The sequence below is a fragment of the Octodon degus genome, unplaced genomic scaffold (assembly GCF_000260255.1).
Source record: "Octodon degus isolate 3935 unplaced genomic scaffold, OctDeg1.0 scaffold00144, whole genome shotgun sequence".
Lineage (NCBI taxonomy): Eukaryota > Metazoa > Chordata > Mammalia > Rodentia > Octodontidae > Octodon > Octodon degus.
Genome location: NW_004524720.1, coordinates 1,738,769 through 1,766,560, shown reverse-complemented (window position 1 = coordinate 1,766,560; position 27,792 = coordinate 1,738,769). Strand labels below are relative to the sequence as shown.

Genomic DNA, 27,792 nt, shown 5'->3' with positions numbered 1-27,792 from the left:
TGGGTTACAACTGCTATGCCTCAAAAGGTTTATAAACTTACCTATTAGCTCAAATGCTTATGCTTTAGTTCTAATCTCTCAAGAAAAATTTGTTCTTTCCTAGAAGATACCAAAATCTAGGTAATCATGCAGGTAAAATCCACAGCAAATATGCTAAATTAAGATTCCTTTTACTGAGAACCACCAGATTTTGTCTATAAAGACACATATTAAGACCTTTAACTGTCCATCTCATATAGCCCAGGTGAGCTGAGCCTTCTTGGGGTTTCCTGCCTCATTACAAGAGAAGGTATATCTCCATGTTCCTTGGACAGAGCTGCCTGCAAGAGGCCTTAAAACCAAAAAGCTGTATCTTGCTCAGTGGGCCTACCCAAGATAAAAATGCCTAGTGTCTATTGCGTGCCTTTAGATAGAACCTCTGGAGAGTATCTCTGATTGCCAGTTCACAACTACAACCCCTTTAAGCCTAAAGAAGCCAGATCGGTCATCGCCCATGGTTCCCTCATGGCAGTTCAGGTTACCTCTTCAGAGGGGCGAATGTTGTAGGCAGCTGAATTAGACAGAAGTATTACAGGCAGTATTTTTTTTTCAGAACCGGGGATTGAACTCAGGTCCTTGTGCTTGCCAGGCAAGCACTTATTCCACTAGGCTATCTTCCTGGCCCCTGACTTTGCAACTTGGAAGAAAGAGACACTCACCTATGCACCAGACCTCAAGACAAAAGAGGAAACAAATACAGCTACATACTTCCCTAGGGATGGACATCAGTGATTGATATTCTAAATAGTTATCAATCACTTTGAAAGCGCCCAAATGAGTCACTAACCAAACTCCCAACAGCAAGAGACCCTGTCCCATATCCATGCCCACTTGCTACATGACTTGCTTCCCCATTTTGTCCTGGATTTAATCAATTTTACCTGAGCAATGGTGCTTGCAATCTCATTGGTTGACCACCGTTTTGTCCCACCTCATGCCCACCTAAGTGAGTTCCCATGCTCTGCACTACCTTAGACCCACCTCACTGCATGGTTTTACACTATAATTGTCCCTAGAAGAAATAGCTTCCCAGGGACCACCCGCTTGCCCTACCCTCACCCCTGTTCCTCTCTCAGACAGCTTTCTTCCCCCCCAAATGCATTCTGCTCATAAAAAGAAGAAACACGCTTTAAGATTGTCAAAAAAAAAAAAAAAAAAAAAAAAAAAACACCCAAACCAAACCTAAAAAAATTGTCAAAAAGGGAGATCATTTTTTTTTTTTCTCTTGACTGGTCACAAATACATCAAGATATTTTAGCTGGCTATTCCATCACTAGATCCAAGATGACAAGCACTTTTTCTACACAACACACAATGTGAACTCATGCTCACCCAAAGCATGTTCATATGAATCATCTTTTTTATGTAGTTCCTAGGAGTTTGTGTTATAATCTTTTCAAAGATGTAAAACATCCTACATTAGACTCCTACTCTGAGAGCCTACCCACGAATAGTAACCTCATCTCTCTACTGGTAATACTACTCTATTATTACCAATACTGTTGCTATGTGACTACTATTTCTCCTACTACCGGTTGCCATTTTTTGAGTAACTACTACATATGAGACTGGGGGGATAGCTCAGTGGTCTAAGCGACCTGCCTGGCAAGCACGAGGACCAGAGTTTGATCCCTGGCACTACATGCCATCCCCGTCCCAGAACCCCAGGTGTTCCATGATGGCCACTGAAACTGGCACACACCTGTAATCCCAGCGCTGGGGAAGCTGAGATAGGAGGATCACTACAAGTCAGTGCTGCGTAGCGAGACCCTGTATAAAATACATAAATAGAAGATTAAAAAAAAATTGCTACATACCAAACTAAGTGCTTTACATGAATTATCTAATTTCATTCTCCTAGCAATATTCTGAGTAATATAATGACTACTTTAACAGAAGGTTAATGTGCTCCTTTGGCAGCACATATACACATAGAAGAGAGTAGGAAGTGGCTTAATGACATCGGCAAACAGAAATTATGATTCTAGAACTTATACTGCACTGTTAATAATTTTTGAGTGCTTGCTTTGGCAGTACATATACTAAAACTGGAACGATACAGAAAAGATTAGCATGGCCCCTGCGCAAGGATGACACGCAAATTCGTGAAGCGTTCCATATTAAAAAAAAAATAATAATAATAATGATAATATTTTTGAGACAAGTGTCTTATTCTGCATTTCAGGCTTGTCTCAAACGCACAGTAATCCTCTTGCTTCAACCTCCTGAGTGATGGGATTACAAGAATAATCATTTTAAAAGAAACAAAAAAATAGCATAATTATTGTCAAGATAGAATTGAGTGAAACCTTCATGGTCATCATTTGATGAGTAGATAATCAAAATGTGGTATATCCATATAAGGAAACATTATTTGGCAATTAAAAATCGAAGAACTATTGATACATACTATAATATGGATGAATTTTGACAAAACTGTGATTTTCTTTTATGATTTTGGTTATTACAGGGTCTCACTATGCAGCTGGGACTCACAGTGATCCTCCTGTTTTCAGCTTCCCCAGTGCTGGGATTACAGGCATGTGTCACTATCTGGACTCTGTGGCTGGCTTAGACTGCCCTGGGAGTGGGGCTGGTATAGCATAAAGTGCCCAGGATTGAACCGTGGTCTCTGTGCTTTCATAAGTTTGCCTAAGCAGGCACTTTACTCTTCTGAGCTACCTCAACAGCCCTGACAAAACTATGATTAAAATACCTTAGGGGTACTTATGAACTATACATACTATGAATCCATTTACATGAGCTGTCTAGAGGGAAAAAAATACAACCTGTAAAGGAAGTAGGCTAATGAGAGGAAGTTAGGAAAAATGAGAAGTGATGATTATGAGCAAAGGATATCTTTGGACTAAGTGTGAAAAAATGAAAATGCTTTAAAATCAACTGTAGTAGTGACTGTCCAATTCGGTGAATATCAACAGATAAGTATCCCTGATCCAAAATCTGAATCCAAAGTGTTCCACATTCTGAAAGTTTCTGTGCTGCCATGTCACCACAATTAGAAAATTTCCACATGTGATCTCCACAGTGGACCCTCTAGTGCACAGCATGATCCAGCCCTAGTGTAGAAAACCATCTCTGAACACACTGGCATTCAGGAACATTCTACATCTCAACCAAAACATATCACCATAATACTAAAACCAGGGAAACCATGTATTTCAATTGGACAAACTGCATTTTTTCTGAATTTTGACCCAACTATGTGTGTTTATGGTTTTTTTAAAATTTTATTTATTTGTGTGTGTGTGTGTGTGTGTGTGTGTGGCCAGTTCAGCCCACCAGGGGGCGGGCTGGCTGGCATGTGGTGCTGGGGGATCGAACTGCGGTCCCTGGGCTTTGCTAAGCTTGTTCTAAGTAGGTGCTTTAGACCACTGAGCCATCTCACCAGCCCCAACCCCAACCCCAACTATGTGTGTTTTAAGAACATCTTTCCCAGTCTCCTTAGAAGGTTTTTGGTTAGCATACAGGGGCTTTTACCAATCTGCACTGTAAATTTTTTTTTCTTAAAATTTCTAGCTTCAGTAACTTTTTCTCACAATATTTCACATTCCACATATATTTACATAAAAGAACAAATGGGAATATTGCAAGAGACACACGAAGTATCAAAATTCAAGTTCAATCCCTCGTTCCATCAAAAAAAATACAAACGGATGGTATACGGTCTTATAAAGTACTGGACATCAAACCCAGGGGAACTCTGCCTCTGATTTATATCCCTGTCCTTTTTGTAAATTTTGAGACATGGCTAAGTTGCTTATATATGACTTTAACTTGTGATCTTCCTGTCTCAGCATCCTGATTAGCTGGAATGTAACATATTTTTAAGTGTTTGGTTTTAATTTTTCTTCTAATATTAAATTTTTGTAACTTAAAATTGCTTAGAGGCAGACAGATTTACTAATATGAGATATACTTTTGCAAAGAATTCTAGGACACCCTCAAGGTTTTAATTTTAATATTAGTAACTATAATATTACTTCCCTATAAAGGACAATGTTCTGTGAATATACTGTCATCTCATGAATCCTTGAGATCGGGTATATATGAAAATGACATAAAATAAAAACTGGTGCTGAGGGTACAAGCTCACTGGCAGAGAACTCACAAAACATTTAGGTTTTATCTCCAGCACCAAGAAACAATTACCGTTCTTTTAGTTTGCTAATACTCTCCCTGCAACTCACCATCTGTACACTTTTTTCTAATTCCTGGGGAATTGCGAACGTCGATGAAGGGGCCTGAGTGAGAGGCCATGCACCAGCCTATAATGAAAAAAGTGAAAAGTTAACAGAGCAACAAGAAAGGTGCTAAACTACCTTCCTTCTGTGAAATGGTGGCAAAACTCACAGCATTACTATCATAGCATTTCTTCCCACATCAATGTAACAATTCTGGGATCCAATACACATAATTTCAATATACATAATTGATTAGGCAATCAATACTCTTATCAGAGTAATGGACAGGATAGTAAATGCTAATAAGATAATACATATTCATACCTGTAGAACATATATTTGAAAACTAATTCCCAAATCTATTACTGTGTCTTGGTTTCTGATAAAATTGTTGAACTTATTGTTGAGATCGGCACTGACACTCATATCTGTATACATCCGATGTAACTTGCTAGTAAACTCATAACCACAGGCTTGCTGTAAAAGAAAATTTTGAAGATATAGGACTACTCATGCTCCATTAAAAAAAGGGGGGGTAGTATTTAGGCATATTTTAATACCAGCTACTGATTGACAAATGTACAAGCTAAAATGATGTAAAATAAGCTAGAATTCAACAGCACCCTAAAACTTGTTGGAGTATAATCAGGTATAAGCAATATCTGTCTTTTTTTTTTTTTTTAACGGTACCAGGGATTGAACTCAGAACCCTGCGCTAGCCAGGCAAGTACTTATTCTACTGAGCTATCTCCCCAGTCCTAATATATGTCTTAAAGGCAATACTGACTACACCTTGGAGGATTTTCTCTTGTTTTGTTTTGCTTTGTACCAGAGAGCAAACCAAGGACTTCGCACTTGCCAGGCAGGTGTTTATGCCACTGAGCTGTCTTCCTGGCCCATTCAAGGATTTTCTACTGGTGCATGAATACACATTATACATTTACCCACTCCTGTTGATCTCTTGTAATTATATATATATATATTGCTGTAATGAGGGTCTTTATGTGCTGGTAGAGCAACTGCTAGGTCATTATCAGATTAGAGTCTTACAATACCTTTAGTTTATTGATCATAGCTTCTTCAGAATCCATAGACATAGATAATCCATGAATTAAGCGTTTTGCCAACATTCTTGCATAGAACTACATTAAAAAATATTTTAAGATTATTTCCTTTTTAATGATTTCAAGTTCAGAAATTAAGCAAAGATGACAATTTAAAAGTTTTCTTTATAAAAAAGTTTTCTTTTAACAGCTTACCTTTTGAAAAACATCCTTATCATCAATGTACTTGAAAACAGTAATAAAGCTCGTTAATTTGTCTTCTACTTCATTCTCGGTCATCCCTTTTGCTGACTTTTTCAATAGGTTGTCACAGTACTTAGCAAGCTCAAATAGAAAGCGATAATAAATTTTAGACAGGACCCTTCTGGACCTCTTATGCCTCAAATGAGGCAAAGTAACAACAATACAAAATAAGGTCAACAAATGAGGTCTCTATGCTAAATTTCAAAGGTCATGAACATAACATAAATTACTTAAATATACTCAACACATTTAATTTATAGAAACATTGACACAGCTCAAAAATCTGATCAACACGTACTAACGATTAAAACACTGCTATAAATACTTAAATTTTAAAAATACATTTCTGAAGAAATTTTTAATGGTTCTATGATTTTTGACACTGAACAATTAACCTCTTAAAATCTTACAAAAACCAAACTGGGCATGGTGGCACTTGCTTATAGCTCAGTACTGGGGAGGCAGAGGCAGGAAGAACAGCATGACTTTGAGGCCAGCCTGGGTTACAAAAGTGAGTTCAAGGCCAGCATGAACTGCATAAGACTGCCTTAAAAAAAAAAGTCTTCCTTCAAAGTTTTCCAAAAATGTATCAGGCTCCTTCAGAGTTCAGATATAACAAAAGTTTGCATGAAAAGTAATGTGAGTTAGGGGGGGCAGCCCTAGCTCAGTTCTTTAAGTGGCAGCTTCCACAATGCTGGCAGCCTCCGTTTGCTGCAGTTCGATCCCCACAACACTCCAGCCATGCAAAAGTGCCCTGAAGGCATTCAAGGAGCAAAACACACACACACACACACACACACACACACACACACACACACACAAAAGTAATGTGAGTTATTTCAGAGCAGACATACTTCAATAGCCAGAGATATAGCCAGAAATGTAGTTCAGTCGCAGAAATGCCTGCCTTGCAAGCACAACATCCCCAAGTTTGATTCCCAGTACCATAAAATCAAGCAATCAATCTCAAAGTTTGGTCAAGCCTGGTAGCACATGCATGGTAGCACATGCCTGTAACAGGAGTACACACCAAGCCCAAGGCCAGCTTAGAAAAGAGCAATACCCTCTGAAAAAAACCAAACCAATGCCAGATGTCATAGCCCACATGTATAATTCCAGCACTTGGGGGCTGAGGCAAGAGTGTGAGGTCAGACTGGGCTACATATAGTGAGTTCAAAGCCAGTTTCAATTACATAGTGACATCCTGTCTCACAAAAACCAAAGGAACAAAAACAAAACTCAGAAACAAAGCCACAACAGTAAATGAAGTGTTCTCCTTTGGTTCTGTCTTAAGAAAACATATTTGGCCTTCTGCTTTCCTCTTACAAATGTCAAGCTATGGTATAAATAGTTTCTCATTTCCTGAAAAATACTATAACAACTAATCTGACTTAATGCTCAGTTTTCCTTTTTCTAACTAATACAGATTTTTCAAGGTTGTGATTAAGCAACCATCAGACTTACCAGTTCAGGTGCTTTGCAAACAGACTTGGGCTCTCTGTAATTTACTACTGATGTGAGGGCCTAAGGAAAAAGACCAGTAATTAGCCACCAGAGAGCGCAAGAGCACATGAGGTCAGTGTCACTACCACTGCTATGGTGAGCCTATGGCACATGTACCACAGTGGGCTGTTTGTATCATTGAAAGCTCTAAAACATTCACCATCCCCTGTCTGTCCAAATTATCACCTGTTACCATTTCTATCTTAAATGCCCCCAAAAGGCTATGTGTTGAAGGCTTAGCTCCCAGTCTAGCACTACGGGAAGTGCTACAACCTCTAAGAGGTGCACCCCAATAGAGTGAACTTAGGTCACTGGGAAGCAGGTGCCCTTGAAGGGGACACTGGGTACCCTGGCCCTGCCCCTTCTATCTCTTGTCTCCCTGGCCACCACAAGCTGAACAATCTTCCTCAGTCATACACTTTCATCAGCATGTGCTGCGTGCCTCAGGCTCCACAGTACTGTGGGCTGACACTTCTGAAACCATGAGGCAAAATAAGCATTTCCTCTTGGTTACTTTCTTGTTGCTGGGACAAAATATCTGACACCCACAATTTAAAGGAGGAAAGATTTATTTTAGCCCACAGCTTGTAGAGGTCTCAATCAATAGCTGGCTGGCTCCAGGGCAGGGCAGGCAAGGCAGAAAGGAAGTACCAACAGCTAGCCTCCCTTTCCTTTTTGACTCCACTCAAGATACAAGCCTATTCACTGGTGACAGGCACACCCAGAGTCCATCTTCTGTCTTTAGAAGATCCATGCAGCCACACCCAAACCTTTGCTAAACCAGACTGATCCAGTTATCACACCCACCCAGTTATCACACCCATTATCCTGTCACTCCCAAAAGCCCCACCTGTAAGTGTATGGTATGGGGATTTGGGAAAACATTTTAGATATAAACCATAATGTCCTCCCTTCAACATGTTCCTTGCAGTCATTGTCACAAGTTACACTACAACATATAAAATAGTACTTTCGTGGTAGCTTGTTGATACTGTTTTTGTATCTAACATTAGGAAGACTCCTCTAAGTGTATTCCCAATGATATAATAATTGCATATCTCACTCCAATTACAAGATACTTTATTACTCATTATTGAAATCTGAGTACAGTAATATGCTTAAAAACTTCTTACACCATGTAAACAAACTTACTACACATAATATAAAAGTTCAAGTCTATAAAACATATTTTTCTTTCAGTTATGCACAAAGCTTATGTTAAATGTTTGAAGAAAAAAATCAATACTAAAAAATATTAAACTATTTTGTATATAAGATTCTAGCTTATTGGAAATTCCATTTATATAGTATACAGTAATGAGAAATTCTGTAAACATTCAATTTAACCATTCAGTCAATAATTTAAAACATGTTATGCCTATTTTGACTTCACATTTAATTTAGTTATGAGGTCAATCTCCAGAAACCTCATACTTAGAAGCCTAATCTGAAACTTCCCAACAAATGAGTAAAGAAAATATAGTTAAAAAAGTTACCTTATCCAATGCACTCATAAAGTGCTGATCTCCATTTAAAACAGAGTTGATAAGCTGAACAAATTTGCAATGTACTTCCAAAACTGACTCTACAAATAGTGTTGGCATCTAAAAATAAAACACAAAGAACAAAACCCACTTTAAGAAATTCAAGAATAAAATTAGGATTGTTAAAGACTTGTTTAACAAATAAAATTTATTCCCCCCAAAACGATGAATTTTACACATATTTTCTCTATCTTCTTCCCTCTCAGAAGATGTCTAATATGATCTAATATGGACTTAATAAACCTAAAACCTGAGCACATTGGCCAAGCAATGGCCGTGACTCATCCACATGGCTGACACTCACAAAGGTTCTACAATCTGAGGTACAGGATCTCAGGATAAATCCTGAGGGGATTTCACTGACCTTATCAGACCCAAAAGCTACAACTCTTGTTGCATAGGTCCTGCTTTACCTTGGTCTTAACCATGCAGCAGAAAAGTATAAAAACAAAATATAAGAAGCAAAGCCATGGTGTTATGTTGATCTGTAGGGGACTCAAGTCAACAATTTCTGACATTGCTAGTGAAGTGGAAGACCCAATACTATTATGCGCTACTGGACTCTTTTAGAATATTTTACTGAGTTTACACACCTAAAATATTCAAATAACAGAACTTAACAAAAAGGGGCATACAGATGAATGTCCATTTTATATCTGTGTATTCAAAGTTAACGGTTAGGATAGATATATAGTTACATTCTCTTAATGAACAGAGCGATTTGTTCTAATGGTGTTTGTAAATAGGATATCATGTCCGCATCTTGTATAGCAACTAACCACTAGGAATAATGTATGCAATGTGTGAATTACTGAAACTGTCCTACCAATTTGATTTGAAACTGTCTCATTGCTATTTGTTTATTAATAAAATTATGGGGAAAAAAATAATAAACCTAAAACCTAAAACTTCCAGCTGGGCCCACACCTGCAATCTCAGATGCTGCAGAAGAACTGCAGTCAGTCCAAGGCCAGCCTAGAATACAGCAAAGCCCTGTCTCAAAACACCAAATTAATTCTGGGCATAGAATCCATAATTCTAGTACATGGGAGACTGAGGCAAGAGGACCAGGCTATATGGTGAGTTCAAAGCCAGCCTGAATTATGTAAGATCTTGTCTCAAAAAAAAAAAAAAAAAAAAAATCCTAAAAACTTCTATAATAATAAAATCAGCTTAACACCAAGACTGTTTAGGACCTGCCAGATAAATGCACAAAAAGCTAGCGCTCTTTCTCACTCTCTCTTTCCTTCCCTCTGTCTTCTGTTGTTCAGGTTGGCCTTGAACTCACTGTATAGCCCAGGCTGACCTCAAACTCCTGTTGATCTCCCTGCTTTAAGTCTCCCAAGTGCTAGTATTATAGGGTTGAGCATCTGTCCAGCTCTACTTCTCTCTTACATTGGATATCAGAGCTGAAGGGGAACTAGATAGATCCCTGAAATACATCAGGTCTATGACTGTCAGAGGACTATATGAACAAAAATGGTCTGTAATATCGCTAATGACTGAAACAGTGGATTTATTTCTTTTAATCACTGCAGGCCATTACATAGGTCTCGTTTGGGGGCAGGGAAGAGGCTTTTGTTCTCTTTGGACATAATACAGTCTGTGCACCAACAATTATGTACATTCAAACTTGATTGTTTTAAATTTTATCTTTAGCTGTACTGTAAATAGGGTATTACATTGTACCCTCCATGTATGTTTATTACTTTTCAGCAATATTTAAGAGTTGCTTAAAAGTATACAAAATGTGCAGTTACTAAAACAGCTAATTCTTTCTCTGACCCTTTGAAGGGGCTTCAGTTCCTACATGGCTAGAACCATACTAAACAATGTATCTATAATTTGTAACATAAATATTACAATGTTAGTAACAATCTTGCAAAAGAAAACAGTGGATTTAAAAGCTGTATCTGAGGTAACAGAGCCCCTGGAAATGGGTAGTATAATCCCCTTCATTTCAGAGGGAAGAAATGCGAAGTAGTAAAGTGAACTTTACCTCTAAAAGAAGATAACAGGAAGTGATGCCTAACTAATCAAGTCACCTGAATGTACAGCCTCATGCAAATGCATTCCCTTAATTCAAACTCCCAGCCTTGACACAGACTCTGTGCTTCTCTAGCCAATGCCTCTCAACATGCTAGGGCTGTTGCACAGTAACAAGCCTAGTAAATATCAAACAGTGGTTAATACCTAACAATACTAAACTAAAAATACCTCTACACACACAAAAAATAAATTTATAGCTTCCATGGCAGGATCTAAAAACTACAAATTTTTTGCTAAAGACAAATCTCCTTTAAGATGAAAGGCATCTAATAAGTGCTCTGAGCCATGAGGTACGTACTAGATTATTGTATTATAGGTGAGAGCAAGGATTGCCATCTAGGAGATAGAAGGACATTTCAGGTTATATCTTATCAACTGCCATGAATAATAAGGCAACCTGTAAAAATTCATTGAGTTGCCAAGTACTCTTGAAAAGGAGAGGTATCCAGAATGTGAAGGTCCCTGTCTGAGGTATTCTGGATAGCAAGCATCTATAGGAAGGCTATTCTAATCTACCAGTGAGGAAGAAACGTGGTTATGTATAAACAGTAAGCATTTCTCTGTGAGAAGTTAAACATTTAATGAACAAACACACCAGTATGGCTATGAAGCAGCATATCTCTTTCAATGGTTTTCTAATAAGTTTCTCCTAACTCAAAAATGAATACAACAAATTCTAGGTTTAAGCATTTGAAAAATAGATGCTTTATTTGTTGACATGACCAAGACTTTTAACCTCTTAAAACAGTAAAGTCAAAACAAAAACTCCAACAAAGCAGATTAATAAGAAAAGTTTGCAGCTCTTTATGCACAACTCACATTTTCCTGAGTAAGATTACTGGTTGCTCTAAGGCCCTCATCATGGATATGATTTTGCAACTCCTGAATCATGTGAGGTAACCCAGTTGACACAGCTCGGAGTAAAACATACATATTCGCCATGTCTGGTGGGAAAAAAATTCATTATTAAAATCTCATGTATTTTTATTGTCAGGTAACATGGTGCAAAAGGCAGAAGTCCAAGAGGATGCACATTAAAGACCCCACACGCATCTCTCACACCCTCATCTTCCTCAAGAGGAAAGCAATGTGGTGATTCTTTCGTATCTTGCCAAAGATGGAGTATGCACATTCAAGAAAATGGTGCACATCTGTAATCCCAGTACTCAAGAGGCTGAGACTGGAGGACCACTGTGCGTTCTAGGACAGCCTGGAATACCCCTGCGCCTGCTTGCAGGCAGTTTAATCCACTGAGTTACTTGGCTAGCCCCTTATCGTGGTTTTAATCCCTCTAATGAAACTGAAGACATTTATCCTTGTTAGCCTGAGTGGGTGTCCTGACCATTTTATATTTGAGAATAAATTTTCAGTCACTGCAGATAATATGACCCTTTGCCTATTCTCGATGCACTGGTGGCCAAGGATGTTTCAATGATCCAAAGTTTGTCATTTTAACACAGCCTTCTGGATAAATCTTTCCTTTGTGGTTAGTGCTTTTTGTGTCACAGCTATCTTTCTCTATCCCAAAGTCAAGAAGACACTGTCCTCTGTTTCTTCTCAGAAGTGTTACTCACTTACACTTTACAGTTAAGACCAGAAATCCTGTAGTGAAATGAGCATGCACATGGTACCTGAGGTAGGGCTCCTACTTCTCTTTCCCCACATGGATATGTGGTAGATCCAGCACAAAGTACTTCCAGAAGCCGCCTGTCCTCCCTGCTCTAGCGCCACCACATGCAGCTGTTTCGGGGCTGCCCACTCTCCTCCACTGCCCACCTGCCCATCCTTGCACAGAAGCTTCACTCTCTCCTTTCAGGGGAAGGTACCTGACACCCCACTGTACTTTTACTTTGGATCTCCCCTATTTTGAATCACATTTAGCATCTCTCCACATATTTCAAGTCTATTTATCATTCCTTCTCACAGACTTGGCTTTTATTCCCACAGTATACTAGGAATTAACATTTTAAGTTACTGTTACACATGAAAATATATGAGCTTTCTGCAGTTTTCTTTTCATTTTAGAATACACTAAGACTACACCTTTCCAAAGTAGTATTTCAGGGCTGGCAAGATAACTCAGTAGATTAAGCACCTGCTTTGGCAAGCGCAGGGACTGGGGCTTGATCTCCGGTACCACACGCAGTACCAGCCCCACCCCTGGACATGCTGAGCCAGGGAACAAGTCCAAGTGTGGTAATCCCAGCACTAGGGAGGCTGAAAACAGGAGGGTCATGATGAGTCTGAGCTATGTAGTGAAGCCCTGTACCACAATACATTTTTTTAAAAAAAGTCTTTCAATGTACAATAGTCTACAAGAGGATAAAGAAAATACTGTAAAGATAATAAAAATGCTTTAAGTCTAAGGTTTGTGAAAGAAGATCTTAAGAGTTTCTACTTTAATTTCTATTAATGTGTCTTGGTACCACTTACCATTTTTTTTCTCTTGTCGAATAATATTATGACATTCTGCGTGTAAGAACTGTAAGTGGTCTGCTACCATGCGTTGCTGACATTCATGAATTACTTTAGTATATGAACTTGGATTTAAGTATTTTCGACATCGAATTTCTTCGTCTTTTAATCTACCTAAAACCTACAAAAATAGATTCTTAAAATCCAGAACTTAGCAATTCTTCCATGAGAAAAAAACAAGTTTTCACATTAAGTCAGGTAGCAAATTTCAATGACTATGAAACATGAAGGTAAACAATGCTTATACAACTAAATAATCTATCCATCATTTCAAATTTGTATATTACCCTACATATAAACATTTATTTACATTAATTTATATATCATAAAATATATGATTATATATTAATCACATAATATATTCATTTTACATGATATATATTAATTTTAAGGATAAGAAAAAAAAAAAACAGGGATTTAGCATAAAGTATCAGCCATGAAGAAAACTAGAATACCATTTTTTCTTTAGAAAACATTCCAGCAAGAGCAGTCTGTCTTGGCAACAGACATTCATTAGCTGAGCCAATGATCAAATAAACAGAACCATCTTTCCAAGAAAATTTTAACTGAAAAATCATGTTCAATATAAAACAGATGAAGTAATGTTATTTCTTACCTTTTCCATATACTGTGAGCAATTTGATTCTTGTAATAAATTTGAAGCTTCTTGTTTGTAATACTCTCCTGTTTCATCCAGAAAGGGAGACTCAAAGATTTCTTGATAAAACTGGAAAAATCAATTACATTTGTATTAGGAAAAAAATGTAATTTTATGAAGTCTGGATATGTTTTTAAATAAAAATTTTTACCTTTAAAGGAAATTTTTTCTTATACTGTTCAACATGAACAAAGGAGTTAATAACCCCATGGATTACTTTCTGGTTTGGGTCTTCTCCACCACGATCACTAAAGAAAGTAGAAAAAAAAATACTATTAAGAAAATAAGCCAGGCATGGTGGTACACACCTGTAATCCCAGCAGTCAGGAGGGTGAGGCAGGAGATTCAATTGCTGTGAGTTTGAGCCCAGCTTGGGCTACATAAGCAAGTTAAAGGCCAGGCTGTACTGCCTACTGAGACCCTGGTGCAAAAAATAACAAATACAAATACAAAAATCTATGGAAACCTAATGAAGCACCTAATAAGGCACTTAAAGGTCAAGAATGCATGAAGCCTAGGGAGTGTGTGGGAGAGCTTCTGGCTACCCTGCGCCGGCAGGACCTGCCGGTCTCAGCCTAGGCGCAGCGTGGGTGAGACCCTCTTCCACCACCTTGGGACCCCCCACCACTCCGCAGCACCCCCCCAAACTCACCTATCCAGTGAGGATTTCTGCTGCATTCTGGGAACTCCCAGATTCAGTCCTAGCCCACGCCCGGTGAGTGTGTGGGAGAGCTGCCTCTCCCTGCTACTCCACCTTGTCCCCTCCAGAATTAGCTCAGGCCTGTCTTACAGGCCTGGGGTAAAACCCTGCAGCTGCAATCCCTGCAGAGAGTGTAGGGGACAGAACCACCCAGCTAGTCCAGGAGCAGAACATCTTGCCAGAGGGGCACAACAGGTTCACTCCCAAGGGCGGCAGCAGGAAGGAGCTGAGCACAGCAGGATAAATCCAAACTTTGTAGATCTACACCTGAACTTCAGTAGGTGCTAAGGTTGTAACTGCACCAAAGGTTTACCACAAAGGTCAGAAGACAGTGCTACACAAAATGCCAACGAGAAGGAGCAAAATGCAATCTCAGACCCCAAGCATACCCATAACAAGTGCAGAGAACACTAATAAAGAACAAATTGGGAATCACACAGCTGAAATAAATGAATCAACATCTTCTGAAATAAAGAAACAACTGCAGAAAGGTATAGAGGAACTTAGATTGGAAATGAAAAAAGAAATTCCTGAATTAATAGCAACTGCAGTAAAGAATCAAATGCAGAAACATATGGAGGAAACCCAATGCGCACACAGAACAAGTGCAGAGGACACTAGCTCAGTTCAAATGTATGAATTAATAGCATTGATAGTAAATAAGCAACAGCAGAAAGTTATAGAGGAACTCAGAGCGGAATTCTTTTCTACTAGCTCAGCTCAAATGTACGAATTAATAGCGTCGATAGTAAATAAGCAACAGCAGAAAGTTATAGAGGAACTCAGAGCACAATTCTTTTCTGAAATTCTCTGAACTCATAGCATCTGAAGTAAAGAATCAACTACAGAAACATAGGGAGGAAACCCAATCTGAAGAAAACACTGCAGTAAAAGAATGCATGAAGCCTAAAATCTTTTTCATATCATGGGTGAATTACTATGTTACTGTGAATGTATGAATTAGAAATCATTCCATACAGAAAAGCTGGCTATGAAATTAAAGATATGCCAATACTAAAATAGGTATAACAAGCCCACAAAAGGAAGATTTTTAAAGCTTCAAGTTAAGCAAATTTGCATTTCAGTAACTCATCATAATAAAGGCAATTTGTTATAAGTCAACAGCTTATGCTGAATGGGGAAAAGTGGAAAGCTTTCTCTCTGCAACCTGCAATAAGACAAGGAGGACCACTTCTGCCTCCTTACATTTAGCACAGGCCAGCCTGCCCCAGGCATAGCAATCAGGCAAGAGAGTGAAATAAAGGGCATCAAATTAGAAAGTAAGATGTCTGATCTTTGCTGATATGATCATATATTACACACATAAAAAACATTTTAAAAAAGTTAAACTGATAAAACAAATTCAGCAACATTACAAGATAAAAAAACAACATGTAAAAATGAGTAGGACTGCTACTTGTCAAATGAATTAGCTGAAATACAAATCAAGAAAGCACCTCTTTACAAGAGCTATCCAGGGGGCCAGGGATATGGCTCAGGGGAATAAGCGCTTCCCTGGCAAGTGCAAGGGCCTGAGTTCAATCCCTGGTTCCACAAAAACAAAAACAAAAAACCCCCCAAAAAAAAAAAAAACCAAAACAAGAGCTATCCAGGGAGATGGCTCAGTAGAGTAAGTGCTTCCCTGGCAAGCGCAAGGGCTTGAGTTCAAACCCCGGTTCCACTAAAAAAAAAAAAATTTTAAAAAGAGCTATAGTAAGTAAATGAAACTGCTAAAAATAACATTAATGAAAGAGATAGAAGACCTCTAAAACTGATATGAGAGTTGGGATTTAGCTCAGTGGCAGAACACTTGTCTAAAAAGCAAGGGGCCTTTTTTCAGTCCTCAGCACCAAAAGATTAAGGAGTTTAAAAAAAAAAAAAATTGCTATGGAAGAACAACAAAAACCCTGAAGAGCCAAAGCCAGCCTAGGTAGCAAGGAGGGAGGCACTACACTGATCAACATCAAAACATACCACCAAGTCAGACAATGGGACTGGCCTAACTCCAGACACACAGACTGAAGGAGCAGTACAGTCTATGAGTAAACCTACATCAGCAGTGCACTGAGTTCTGACACAGTCCTTGGAGCACACTTTGGAGATAGTATTTTTAATAAATGATGAAGAAGTTGGGCATCTACATGCAGAAGGTAGACAGTGCCCATCTGTTACTAAAAATCAAGGCAACATAGACACAAGATCTGAAACTATGAAAATACTGAAAGAAAAAAAAAGAAATTAAAAGAAAGCATATGGGAAATGTTTTGTTTTTGATAAGACAAGAAACAAAAGCAAAAATTGGCAAACATGAATTTATCGAAGTAAAAAAACTTGCTGGGGGTGGTGGTGCACCCCTGTAATCCCAGCACTTGGTAGGCTGAGGCAGAAGAATTGCTGCAAATCTGAGACAAACATGGGCTACAAAGCGAGCTCAAGGACAGCCTGAACTGTATCCCCTGTCTCAAAAAGACAAAAAATAACAGAAAAAATAAATTAAAAACCTTCTGCTTAGCAAATGAAACAGAGTGTGGGGCCAACCTGCTGAATGGGTGAAAATATCTGCAAACTTCTCATGTAAACTGACAAGTTCTTGATATTCAGTATGTATGAAGAATTTCAAACACTCAAAGAGCAGAAAACCATGTAACTTAGAAGGTCAAGCTCAACAGCCTAGGTTATATGGTAATAACAATAAGCTTCTCTTCTGGAGGGTTAACAACCTAAGTTTGAAGACCAAAAATTAAAAGAAAAAAGAGGGCCACAAGGAAAGCCAACATTTCGGCCCTGGCTTTCCAAGGTCAATTAAGACTCAGGACATATCAGAACTTGTAACATCATGTAACTCAGCTGTGTCCCAAATTTTCTGATAAAAGAGATTATGGGACCAAAGAAAGTGATCGATGATGTAGAGTGTACCTAAGGAGAGTCACATGGAGAGAAAACATTCTCAGGTTGTCACAGAGAGCACTTTGGGCCAAGAAATGGATGTGATTCATCCACATGGCTGACAATGACAAAAGTTCTACAATCTGAGGTACAGGGTCTCAGGATAAATCCTTGAGGGGATTTCACTGGCCTTATCAGATCCAAAAGCTACAATTCTTATTACATAGGTCTTGCTTTATCTTAGTCTTAACCATCCAGCAGAAAAGTATAAAAACGGAAGTATAAGAAGTACAGCCATGTTGTTATGATGAGCTGTAGGGGACTCAGGTCAACAACTTCTGCCATTGCCAGTCAAGCAGAAGACCCAATGGTATTATGGACTACTGGACTATTTTGGAATATTTTGCTGAGTTTACACACCTATAATATTTAAATGATGGAACTAAACAAAAAAAGGGGATATAGATGAATGACCATTTTATATCTGTGTATTCAAAATGGTTAGGATAGATATATAGCTACATTCTCTTAATTCAATGAATAGAGGGATTTGTTCTAATAGTGTTTGTAAATAGGATATCATGTCTGCATCTTGTACAACAAATAACCACTAGGAAGGCAGTATGCAATGTGTTAGTTATTGGAATTGTCCTACCAATTTGATTTGAAACTGTCTCATTGCTATTTATTTCTGAATAAAATTATGGAAAAAAAAAGTTCAGCAGTAGATTTAAATAGCCATTTCTTTTCTTTTTTTTTTTTTTTTTTCAGAACCAGGTATTAAACTCAGACCCCTGTGCTTGCCAGGCAAGTGCTTATTCTACTGAGCTATCTCGCTGGCCCCTAAATAGTCATTTCTTAAAAGACATATGAATAGCCAACAAATACATGAGAAAAAGCTCATCATCACACATCATGAAAATGAACATCAAAACCACAGTATCACTTTACCCCAACAGGAATGACTATTCTGAGAATAAAGACAGTATTCTGGTGAAAGTGTGGAGTGCAATAACTTACTGCCTCCATTACAGAAAACAGGACAGAGCTCCTCAAAAAAATCAAAAGCGTAACTAGCACAATACACCAACACTGCCGGGTCGAGCATTATGACACACACCTGTAATCCCAGCACTTGAGAGAATGAGGCAGGAGGAACACCAGTCTGGGGTGCATAAGCTAGTTTAAGACCAACTTGCACTACCTTAGTGAGACTCTTGCCTAAAAAAAAAAACAAAAACTCTGCTCATCACCTGATTAACTGCTTAAAAATGTGGCACCAAATGGCTGGCCAAATAGCTCAGCAGACTAAAGTGTCTGCTTAAGGGGAGTGTAGAGGCCAAGGTTTGATCCCTGGCATGCCATGCTGACCCTGCCCCCGGGTGTGCTGAGACAAGGACTGAGACTGGGCATGGTGGCACACACCTATAATCCCAACTTTTGGAGGCTGGAAACAGGAGGATCACTATGAGTCCAATCTGTGTAGTGAGACACTAGAGACCTTGAACCAAATACATTTAAAAAAAAAAAGCGGCACACAGATACAAGAGAAAGCATTAAAAAGAATAAAAGCATAGCTGTGCATGATGGCGCATGCCTGTAATCCTAGCACTTGGAGGCAAGAAGTTGGAGTTAGCCTGGACAACTTAGTAATTTAGTGAGACCCTGTCCCTAAGTAAGAAAAGGAAAAGAGAAGAGAAAGGAGAGCACAGGGGAGAGGAGAGAAGAGAGGAAAAAGGAGAGAAAGAGACAGTTGTGCGCGTACACACATAGACAAAGAATGGGATAATTTATTTAAAGGCCCTGGTTTAAACCCCTGCACTGTGGGGTGAGGGGAAGAAGAGGAAAAAAAAAAACCCAAAAAAACAAACATTATTCCTTGGTGACACTGACTGCAGTTGGTATTATTCTCAGTGTTATCAGTCAGGAACAAAAAGACCACAAGAATGACAAGGTGTCAATCATATATGACATCTCAAAACAGCTGATTTCAGGTGCACAAGGAGACTGGTGTTGGCCACAGTAGGTAATGCTGGGGCAGGTGTCTGAAGGCTGATCAATGCATAATAACAATAGGGAGATAGGAGCAAGAAATTCTCCTGTGTTACTGCACAGCAGGGTACTAATAGATAACTGTTTCATTTTTATAACAGCTTTATTAAGGAATGAAGACATCTTTATATAAAGTTATATAGGTATTATATGTGAGATAGATATAAAGAAAAAATAAGGATAATGTAAAGATATTAAATATATTCCACATACCATATAGGTTACCCATTTGAGGTATTATGTTCAAAGGTTTTAGCATATTTACAAATATATTCAACCTTAATGCCTGTCAATGTTACACCATTTTTATCACAATGTATTCCTTTTCAATTTATTCTTACTTTTAAATTTTTATTTATTTATTTTTTGGCCAGCCAAGCCCACCCTGAGGTGGGGCTGGTGTGGTATGTGGTGCCAGGGATTGAACCACAGTCCCCTAAGCTTGCCTAAGCAGGAGCCTTAGACCGCTGAGCTATCTTGCTGGCCTATTATTTAACATTTTCTTAACAATTTGACAATTAGAAATGGCTGATACTAAATATATCCACAACTTTGTGCAACAATTCACTCTTTCCCAAACCTTTATCTTCCCCAACTGAAACTGAATGCAATAAACAATAACTGCCTGGGCCACAGAAATAGTTCAGCAGTCTAAGTGTCTTCAAAGGCAAGTGCAAGAACCTGGGTTGGATCCCTGGCACCGCATGCCATGTCAGCCCCTCCCCAGGCACAGTGAGCCAGCCACCAAGAGAGGGCCTGGTGAAGCATGCCTGTAATCCCAGTGCTGTAGAGGCTGAAACAGGAGGATCACTACAAGTCCGAGCTACATAGTAAGACCCTATATCAAATACATAAAATTAAATTAAATAAATCCCTATTCCTCATGCTCCCAGCACTTGACAACTGCACGTCTACCTTCTGTCTAGAAGTGTCAGCCACTGTGAGTACCTCCTAAGTGAAATCATTTAGTATGTGTCCTAGACTCTAGATCAGTATAATGTCCTGGACATTTTTAAAAGTTAGAAATTTGAATGTTTGCAACATAAAGAAAGGCTAAATATTTGAAGATGTTTTGCCTGATTTAAATGTTATACAATGTTTACATTATCAAAGCATTACATAGCATCCCAGCAATATGTTGAATATTTTAAGTTTTTATAGATAAATTAAAAAATTGAGGGTTTGTTTTGTTTTTTGCTTTTGTACTTTACGGAAGAACCTACAGTGTGTTCAAGGTCTCACTACTAGATCAAACTCATGTGATCCACCTGTTTACAGCCTCCCCAAGTGCTGGGATTACAGGTGTGCGCCACCACGCCCAGTCTCAATCAGCATCTCAGCTCACCCGGGGGGTGAGGCCAGCAAGGCAGGCCTGGGGATTGAATCCCTGGCCCCTGCACCTTCTTGCAGGTGAAAAAATAAGAGTTTAATACTCCTGAACATTCTCATCTAGTACCTTTGGATATGGAATGGAAGATAACCTATGGTACCTAACACTATACATTTTTTGCTGCCAAATTTACTTAACCTAACATCAATAAAAATTAAAATATTGAACATTTGAAAAAAAAAAAGAATAAATTTTGCGCTTGCCTGGCAAGCGCAAGGGTATGAGTTCAATTCCCGGTTCCGCCAAAAAAAAAAAAAAAAAAAAAGGAAACAAAAAAATAAATTTCACTGGCCACAAACTGTTGCAAAAAAATTTGTTTTAACAATCATTATAAGGAACGGCCAGATAGCTTAGTGGATTAAAGGGCCTGTTTAGGCAGACTCAGGTGCCTGTATTCAAGGCCTGGCCTACTATGCCAGACCCTGGCCCAGCCCCCAGCACCACCCCCAGAGCATGCTGAGAAGGTGACTGAGACTCAGCATGGTGGAGAGCACCAGTAATCCCAGTGCTTGGGGGGCTGAAAAACAGAAAGATCACTTTAAGTACAACCTGGGCAATGAGACCCTGTACTAAATACATTTTTAAAAAAAATTACAAATATTCCTACAGTAATTCAATGGTACACATTTCTCAAAAATGTACCCTATACAGTGTGTTACTCTCTGAAATGCCTAATAGCTATTCAACCATCACAACTGGTAGTACTGCTGCCCTGCGTTCCACTGAGGTACAGCACAGGTATCTCACACTGTGAGAGAAAAAAACTTGAGTCTCATGTAGGAGAATGGATGCACCATGAGACTGAAGTGTTAGGTGAAATGAGTTAGGTATACAACACAAATTTATGCTCAGCATGGTTTCTCTTAGCTGAGAAACCCAAAGTGTAATTAAGGAGCAAAGTAAGAGGTGTAGGAGGTATGAGAGAGCTTTTTCTATGGTAAAGGGGATCAAGACAGAGAGGGGCAAGGAGTCTGGCAGGTAGCTCAATGGAATAAGGGCCAGAGAGAGGAGGGGAACGAAGGGGAAAAAGGAAGATATGTATATATGAAAATTCAACACACGAAACATCATTATCATTATCATTATTATTATTGAAAATATTTACTAATAAAAAGAAATTTAGGGAGATTTCTTATATTTCTATGTTTATTTACCGTTATAAGACCTATGATCATCTCTTTTGTTTCGTTTGTTCTGCTTTTTTCAAGACAAGATCTCACTGTGTAAGCCAGGCTGTTCTCCAGCCCACAGGCCATCCTTTGTGCTTCATCCTCTAAATGCTGAGATTACAGACATGGCCACCATGCCCACCCAACATTCTCATACACTATAGTGGCACAGGTTCCATTTTAATTGAAAGCATGACTGCAATGCAATCTTAATCACATTAGGGAACACAAGTGGATGTTAACTTTTCTAATTATAGAAATAGGAAAGCGAGGGGCTGGGGTATAGCTAGTGATACAGGACAAACCCAAGACCATATATTTGATTTCCAGCCTCCCATAAAAGAAGTGGATGAAAAGGAAAAATGAAAAAACAGAAAAAATAAAAACAAATAATCTTTACATCTTAGCACCCTCCCTAACTCTGCCTCCCTCTAATCTTCTTTTATTCTTCCTTTTATTAACTGGATATTCTGGGGAAAGCTTCTTGTACACAAATTAATGGCTCCACTAATTCTGCCATAGATGGCTCTGTCTCTCAGGTCACAAGCAGAGTTCACTTCCTCGGCTTGTAATCATCTGCTTTCTTTATAAGTGCACATTGAATCTAGTGACATGGTGATCTAACTTGGGTCACCTACTTGGACCCTATCATGGTTTTGCTATTTTTTAAATTATTTTTTAATTAATCTATGTGTGTGTGTGTGTGTGTGTGTGTGTGTGGCCAGCTCAGCCCACCAAGGGGTGGGGCTGGCTGGCATGTGGTGCTGGGGGATTGAACCGCAGTCCCTGTGCTTTGCTAAGCTTGTTCTAAGTAGGTGCTTTAGACCACTGAACCATCTCACCAGCCCATGGTTTTGCTATTGAACTTTGTGCCTAGGACCAATGATCAGTGAAGAATGACAAATACTTAAAACATTCAAAGGGGCCGGGGAGATGGTTCAGTGGAATAAGCGCTTCCCTGGCAAGCGCAAGGGCCTGAGTTCAATCCCTGGTTCTGCAAAGAAAAAAAAACTTTTTTCAAAAAATCAGGTAACCTTAAAAATTCTTTTCCATGTCCAAGACCTACATACTTGCTCAAATAAAAGTGGGGTTAGGGGCTGGTGAGATGGCTCAGTGGTCTAAAGCACCTACTTGGAACAAGCTAAGCTATGCAAAGCACAGGGACCATGGTTCAATCCCCAGCACCACATGCCAGCCAGCCCCGTCCCCCGGTGGGCTGAGCTGGCGCCACACACACACACACACACACACAAATAAATAAATAAATGTAAAAAAAAATAAATAAAATAAAACTAAAAAAAAAAAAAGTGGGGTTAGGTAAGAGATGACCTAGAGTAAACACTGACATCCCTAGTACTTAATAACTGAATTAAGCCAGGTGTACAGGCACATATTGCAATCCCAGCCTGAGGCTAGAGGACTGCCAAGTTTGAGTCCAGTCTGGGCAACTTAGCAGGACTCCACCTTAAGATAGGAAAAAGAGGCTGAGGACACAGTTCAGAGCAAAGGTCGTGGGTTCAATCCACAATACCCTCCACATACACACACCCTAAATTATTCTCCACACAAGAATAACAAATGAAAAAAACAGAATAACAAATGAACCCACAACCTAAAGGCCATGATTATGTAATCAAGGAAATTAACACATTTACTATCATGACAAAGAGTTCTATACAAAGTATGAAGTTTAGGGCTGGCCAGATAGCTCACTGGATTAAAGTGCCTGGTAGGCAGATGCAGGGGCCAGGGGTGATCCCTGGCCTGCAGTGCTGGTCCGTCCCCAGGGCACGCTGAGCCGACATTGAGACTTGGGAGGCTGAAAAACAGGAAGTATCACTACAAATCTGATCTGTGTAGTGAGACCCTGTAGACACTATATTAAATACATTTTTTTAAAAAAAGTAGTATTAAGTTTGATGTATTTTCTATGAGGCTAACAGATAATGAAAGTAAATTATAAAATAATGTTATTAGTAATTTATAAAAGCATTAAACTGGACATAGGAACAAATTCTGGTCTTGTCTAAGAACAGTGAGCCTAGATGAACCTGGAGAAAAGAACATTTAGAACTTTTAGAAATGTGATTTATTGCCTGGCGTGATGGCACATGCCTGTACTTCTAGTACTGGGATGCTGAAGCAGAAAGATTGCTGCAAGTTTGAGGCTGATCTGGACTACAAAGTAAATTCAAGACTAGTTTGAACTGCACAATAAAACCTGTCTCAAAGAAAAAAGAGAGCATATGCTCTATATATTAATCTCTTTGAAATGGAATTAAATTTTAGAAGTTACAATTTGGAATCTAATAACTGCTATAAATTATCATAGTCCCATTAGAGTCTTATAAAAAATTAAAAGAAAAGAAATATGGCTTGTTAGCCAGGAACAGTGGTGCTTATCTGTAATCCCAGCTAATTAGGATAGAGACAAGATCAAAAGTTCAAGGCCAGCCTGGGCAGCCAGCCTGGGCAAATTTGTGAGACCCTGTCTCAAATTTTAGGGCTATGGAGGAAGCTACTATCTCTTTATCTAGCTAATATTTTAAGTGTTAATAGGAGCAAAATGAAGTGTTTCTATTAAAGGAGAGAAAGAAAGAAGCTTCTTTTATTAAACAACAAAAACTGAGTTGTAAAATCAAGGTTTTAGCCATGTATGATGGCAGAGCCAACTCAGAAGGCTGAGGGGACAGGGGATCCCTTATATATCAAGAGTACAAGGTCAGCCAGAGAACTAGAATTCATTAAAAAATAAAAGGCTTTCTAGAGCCAAACTCAGACAACAGACTGGATTTGTAATGGTCACTAGAAACCTTAGGCTTGAGTGGGGTAACACTGGGCAGCAACCACTATGCAGATGGCTTCTGTAGGCCGGGAGCCTTGTTCCGTTCTTTTTCAACCATGGCTGACAGACCGATGAGGCTGAGAGGAAGAACTGCAATGCAGTTAAGATAAAAAGATAAATTCAAGAAAATGATCCCCTGGGCCTTCCAAAGCAGAGGTCGAACAGGAGGGGCAGGCAGGGGAACTGCAGGAAAGCACTGTGCATTCCACAAGCTGTCTCCTTCTGTTTAACTATTTACCTTTTTTTTTTTTTTTTTAACTGGGGATTGAACTCAGGCCCTTAGAGCTTGCCAGGTAAGCACTTACTCTACTGAGCTATCTCCCCAGCCCCTACTATTTACCTTTGTAAGATGCAAAGACACCGGACTGGGGTTAGGTGGCTGTGCTGGCCCTTACACATCAAAGAATGGAGAGCCACTGATGGGGTGGTCACCCTGCCTCTCCAAGTCTACATGTGATGGACAGCAGCTGGGGGGAAGGGGAAACACATGGCCAAGCCACTCACTCACCACCCTGCTGACCCTGACTAGGGGTCAATAAGGCTGCCACTTATTGACCTCAGTGTGGCACTCTTTCATCCCTATGACAATGAGACCAGATTTCTAGCCACCCTCAACCAGTCTCGTTTCCAATCTGAATCTGAGAAGTGGCAGGCAGGACACTTTTTGCCCATTGTTGGCATTAGCCCAGGGACTCACAAGAACTGAAGAGGCAGAGGACTGGAAAGCATAGAAACACAGAGCTGGAGGCCAATGTGCAGAAAGGAAGGAATGACCAGGACAGAGGACAGGAAGAAGGGGAGAAGACAGGTGCAAGAGGCCCACACAGGCAGCAACAGGAAGCTGGCATGGATGCTCTGAGAGGCAGAGACAGGTGGGATGGAAGTTCAAACCCAGCCTGGACAACTTAGTGAGCCCTCAAAATAAATAAAGCATGTAGCTCAGTGTGAAAGCTTTAATTCTCCAGTACATAAACAGAACAAAAACCGCTGCACTTTTGAGTAGTTGGCTGACAGAATTGAAGAACAAATGCGCAAGGTATGCCCAGAACACTGACATAACAGGGAAGGTGAAAGCCACCAATGATAACTTGGATCTTATCAAAGACAGCACAACCTGCCAAAGACAAGCCATCCATGCTTAAGTAAAGTAAGAAAGTGAACAGAAATTTATGAATTATTTTAATTGACTTACTGTGATATATCTTTAAAAAAAAAAAAACTTAGCTGAAGATAACAGCAAAACAACTGGCCTTTAAACTCAGCCAGCTGATGTGGTAGGGTGAGCATGTAAGGGGGCTTAGGTGAGACGCTTACCAACTCAAGCCCAGCCCAAGTAATGTGCCAAGACCGTGTCACAAAATAAAATGAACGGACTAGGGATGTAGCACAGCACCAGAGTACTCACCTAGCACACGCAGGGACCTGGGTCCAATACCTAGTATCACAAGAAAGAAAAGAAACTCACTAAGAAAGAAGCAAGAAGTTGCTTTACCACTAACAAACTGACAGAATGACAGGCAGTTTTACAAACTCCAATAAGTTAACTGATGTCAAACTGAATTAAGATTGGAAATTACAGAAGAGTATCTAGTCCATCCAGAGATCACATTGGAGTATGAAGAGGCCACTGGTTGGCCAATATATAGGAACAGCACAAAGGAACACAGTGAAATGTGACCTGTGAAGACAAACAGCAAGCCTGAGACAATGGCCCACAAGTTACAAGAGGAGGGAAAAAACATGCTGGGCATGTTGATATATGCCTGCAATCCCAACCTCAGGAGGCTGAGGCAAAAGGACTGCCAATTTTAAGACCAGCCTGAACTATGCAATAAGACAATCCCCTCCACAGAAGAAAATTGGGGGGGGGGGGGAGAACCTCATAAAAATACTTCTTACAAAGAAACCCAGACAATGATAGTTTGCAAGTGTTGTATTATATGCTTAATATAATGGTACCACAATTTAATAAAACAAAATTTTTTAAAAGAGGTTATAATCTCCTAAGTTATCCTATGTAGAAAACCTAGTACCACACAAAGCAAAGCCGGTGAAGACATTACAAGAAGGGTGATTACAGACTCACGTCACTCCTGGGAACTGTACCCTCAAGGATCAGCAAATCAAGTGCAAGCTTACATGAAAATTGTAACTACAAAGCTTAGATTTATCTCAGGTATGAAAGGTTAGCTTCATATTAGAAATTCCATAACATAATTGCTATATTAACACAGTAATAGGAGAAGCAATGTATGACATCTTTATAAAATTCAACACCAATTTGAATTTAATTATTCTCATAAAGAGCACCTATCAAGAAACTAGAAGACGGGATGAAGAAAAGCAATGGGTGCACTGTGTTAATTATTATAACTGTCCTACTAACCTGTTTTGAAACTCATTACTATTTGTTTCTCAATAAAAAAATAAAAGCAATGGGTTGTGTTGTGTACATGTACAGACTCCACTGAAGGGAATCAAGCATGGACTGAAAGCATAGGCCCAAAGGGGGACAGTTTAAGAGATGGGGGAGGTGGGAGGGTAAGGCTGACAAGGAATTCAGATGTGTCGTGCACAGGTACCGGCTTCTACAAGGAATGTAAACATTATATACAATGCATAGGCACTACTAAATTAATGGTATTTATGTATAAAAAAAGATGCATCATCTTGAATGCAGACATGCTGTACATGTGATCTTTAAAATCAAGAATGAGACAAAGACATATCCCTCATTTCAAGAGACTCTGTAGGTCCAAGCCAAGGCAGTAAGGCAAACACACATGGAGAAGGAGCAAGAATCATCAATACAGAGTATGAGAGCTTAAACAGAAAACCCAGACACGCACACAAAGTATTAAAACAGAAATAAATAACTATGCTTAGAAAAGATTTATATACAAGAGTCAGTAGCATTTCTCTACTCTTGCAAAAAAAAAAAAAAAAAAAAAAAAAAAAAAAAAAAAAAAAAAA

At 39.2% G+C, this 27,792-nt stretch overlaps 1 protein-coding gene and 1 non-coding gene across 7 annotated transcripts in view; one reads left to right on the top strand and one right to left on the bottom strand.

Moving 5' to 3' along the window:
- The window catches only part of Cul2 (cullin 2), a 122,691-nt gene that overhangs the window by 18,565 nt on the left and 76,334 nt on the right, over positions 1-27,792 (bottom strand). For 5 of the 6 annotated variants that reach the window (XM_023701934.1, XM_023701937.1, XM_023701935.1 and 2 more), the window contains 11 exons: positions 26,225-26,254; positions 13,929-14,025; positions 13,736-13,846; positions 13,078-13,240; positions 11,464-11,588; positions 8,548-8,655; positions 7,013-7,072; positions 5,501-5,629; positions 5,297-5,383; positions 4,566-4,718; positions 4,248-4,325 (listed from right to left, as the gene is read on the bottom strand). In XM_023701934.1, coding sequence (XP_023557702.1) covers positions 4,248-4,325; positions 4,566-4,718; positions 5,297-5,383; positions 5,501-5,629; positions 7,013-7,072; positions 8,548-8,655; positions 11,464-11,588; positions 13,078-13,240; positions 13,736-13,846; positions 13,929-14,025; positions 26,225-26,254 — 1,141 coding nt within the window. The remainder of the gene's footprint in view (positions 1-4,247; positions 4,326-4,565; positions 4,719-5,296; positions 5,384-5,500; positions 5,630-7,012; positions 7,073-8,547; positions 8,656-11,463; positions 11,589-13,077; positions 13,241-13,735; positions 13,847-13,928; positions 14,026-26,224; positions 26,255-27,792) is intronic. The other variant, XM_004641830.2, reaches the window with a different exon arrangement.
- Positions 2,058-2,164, top strand: LOC111812821. Its single transcript, XR_002818212.1, has one exon. It is a non-coding gene; the product is annotated as a U6 spliceosomal RNA (small nuclear RNA).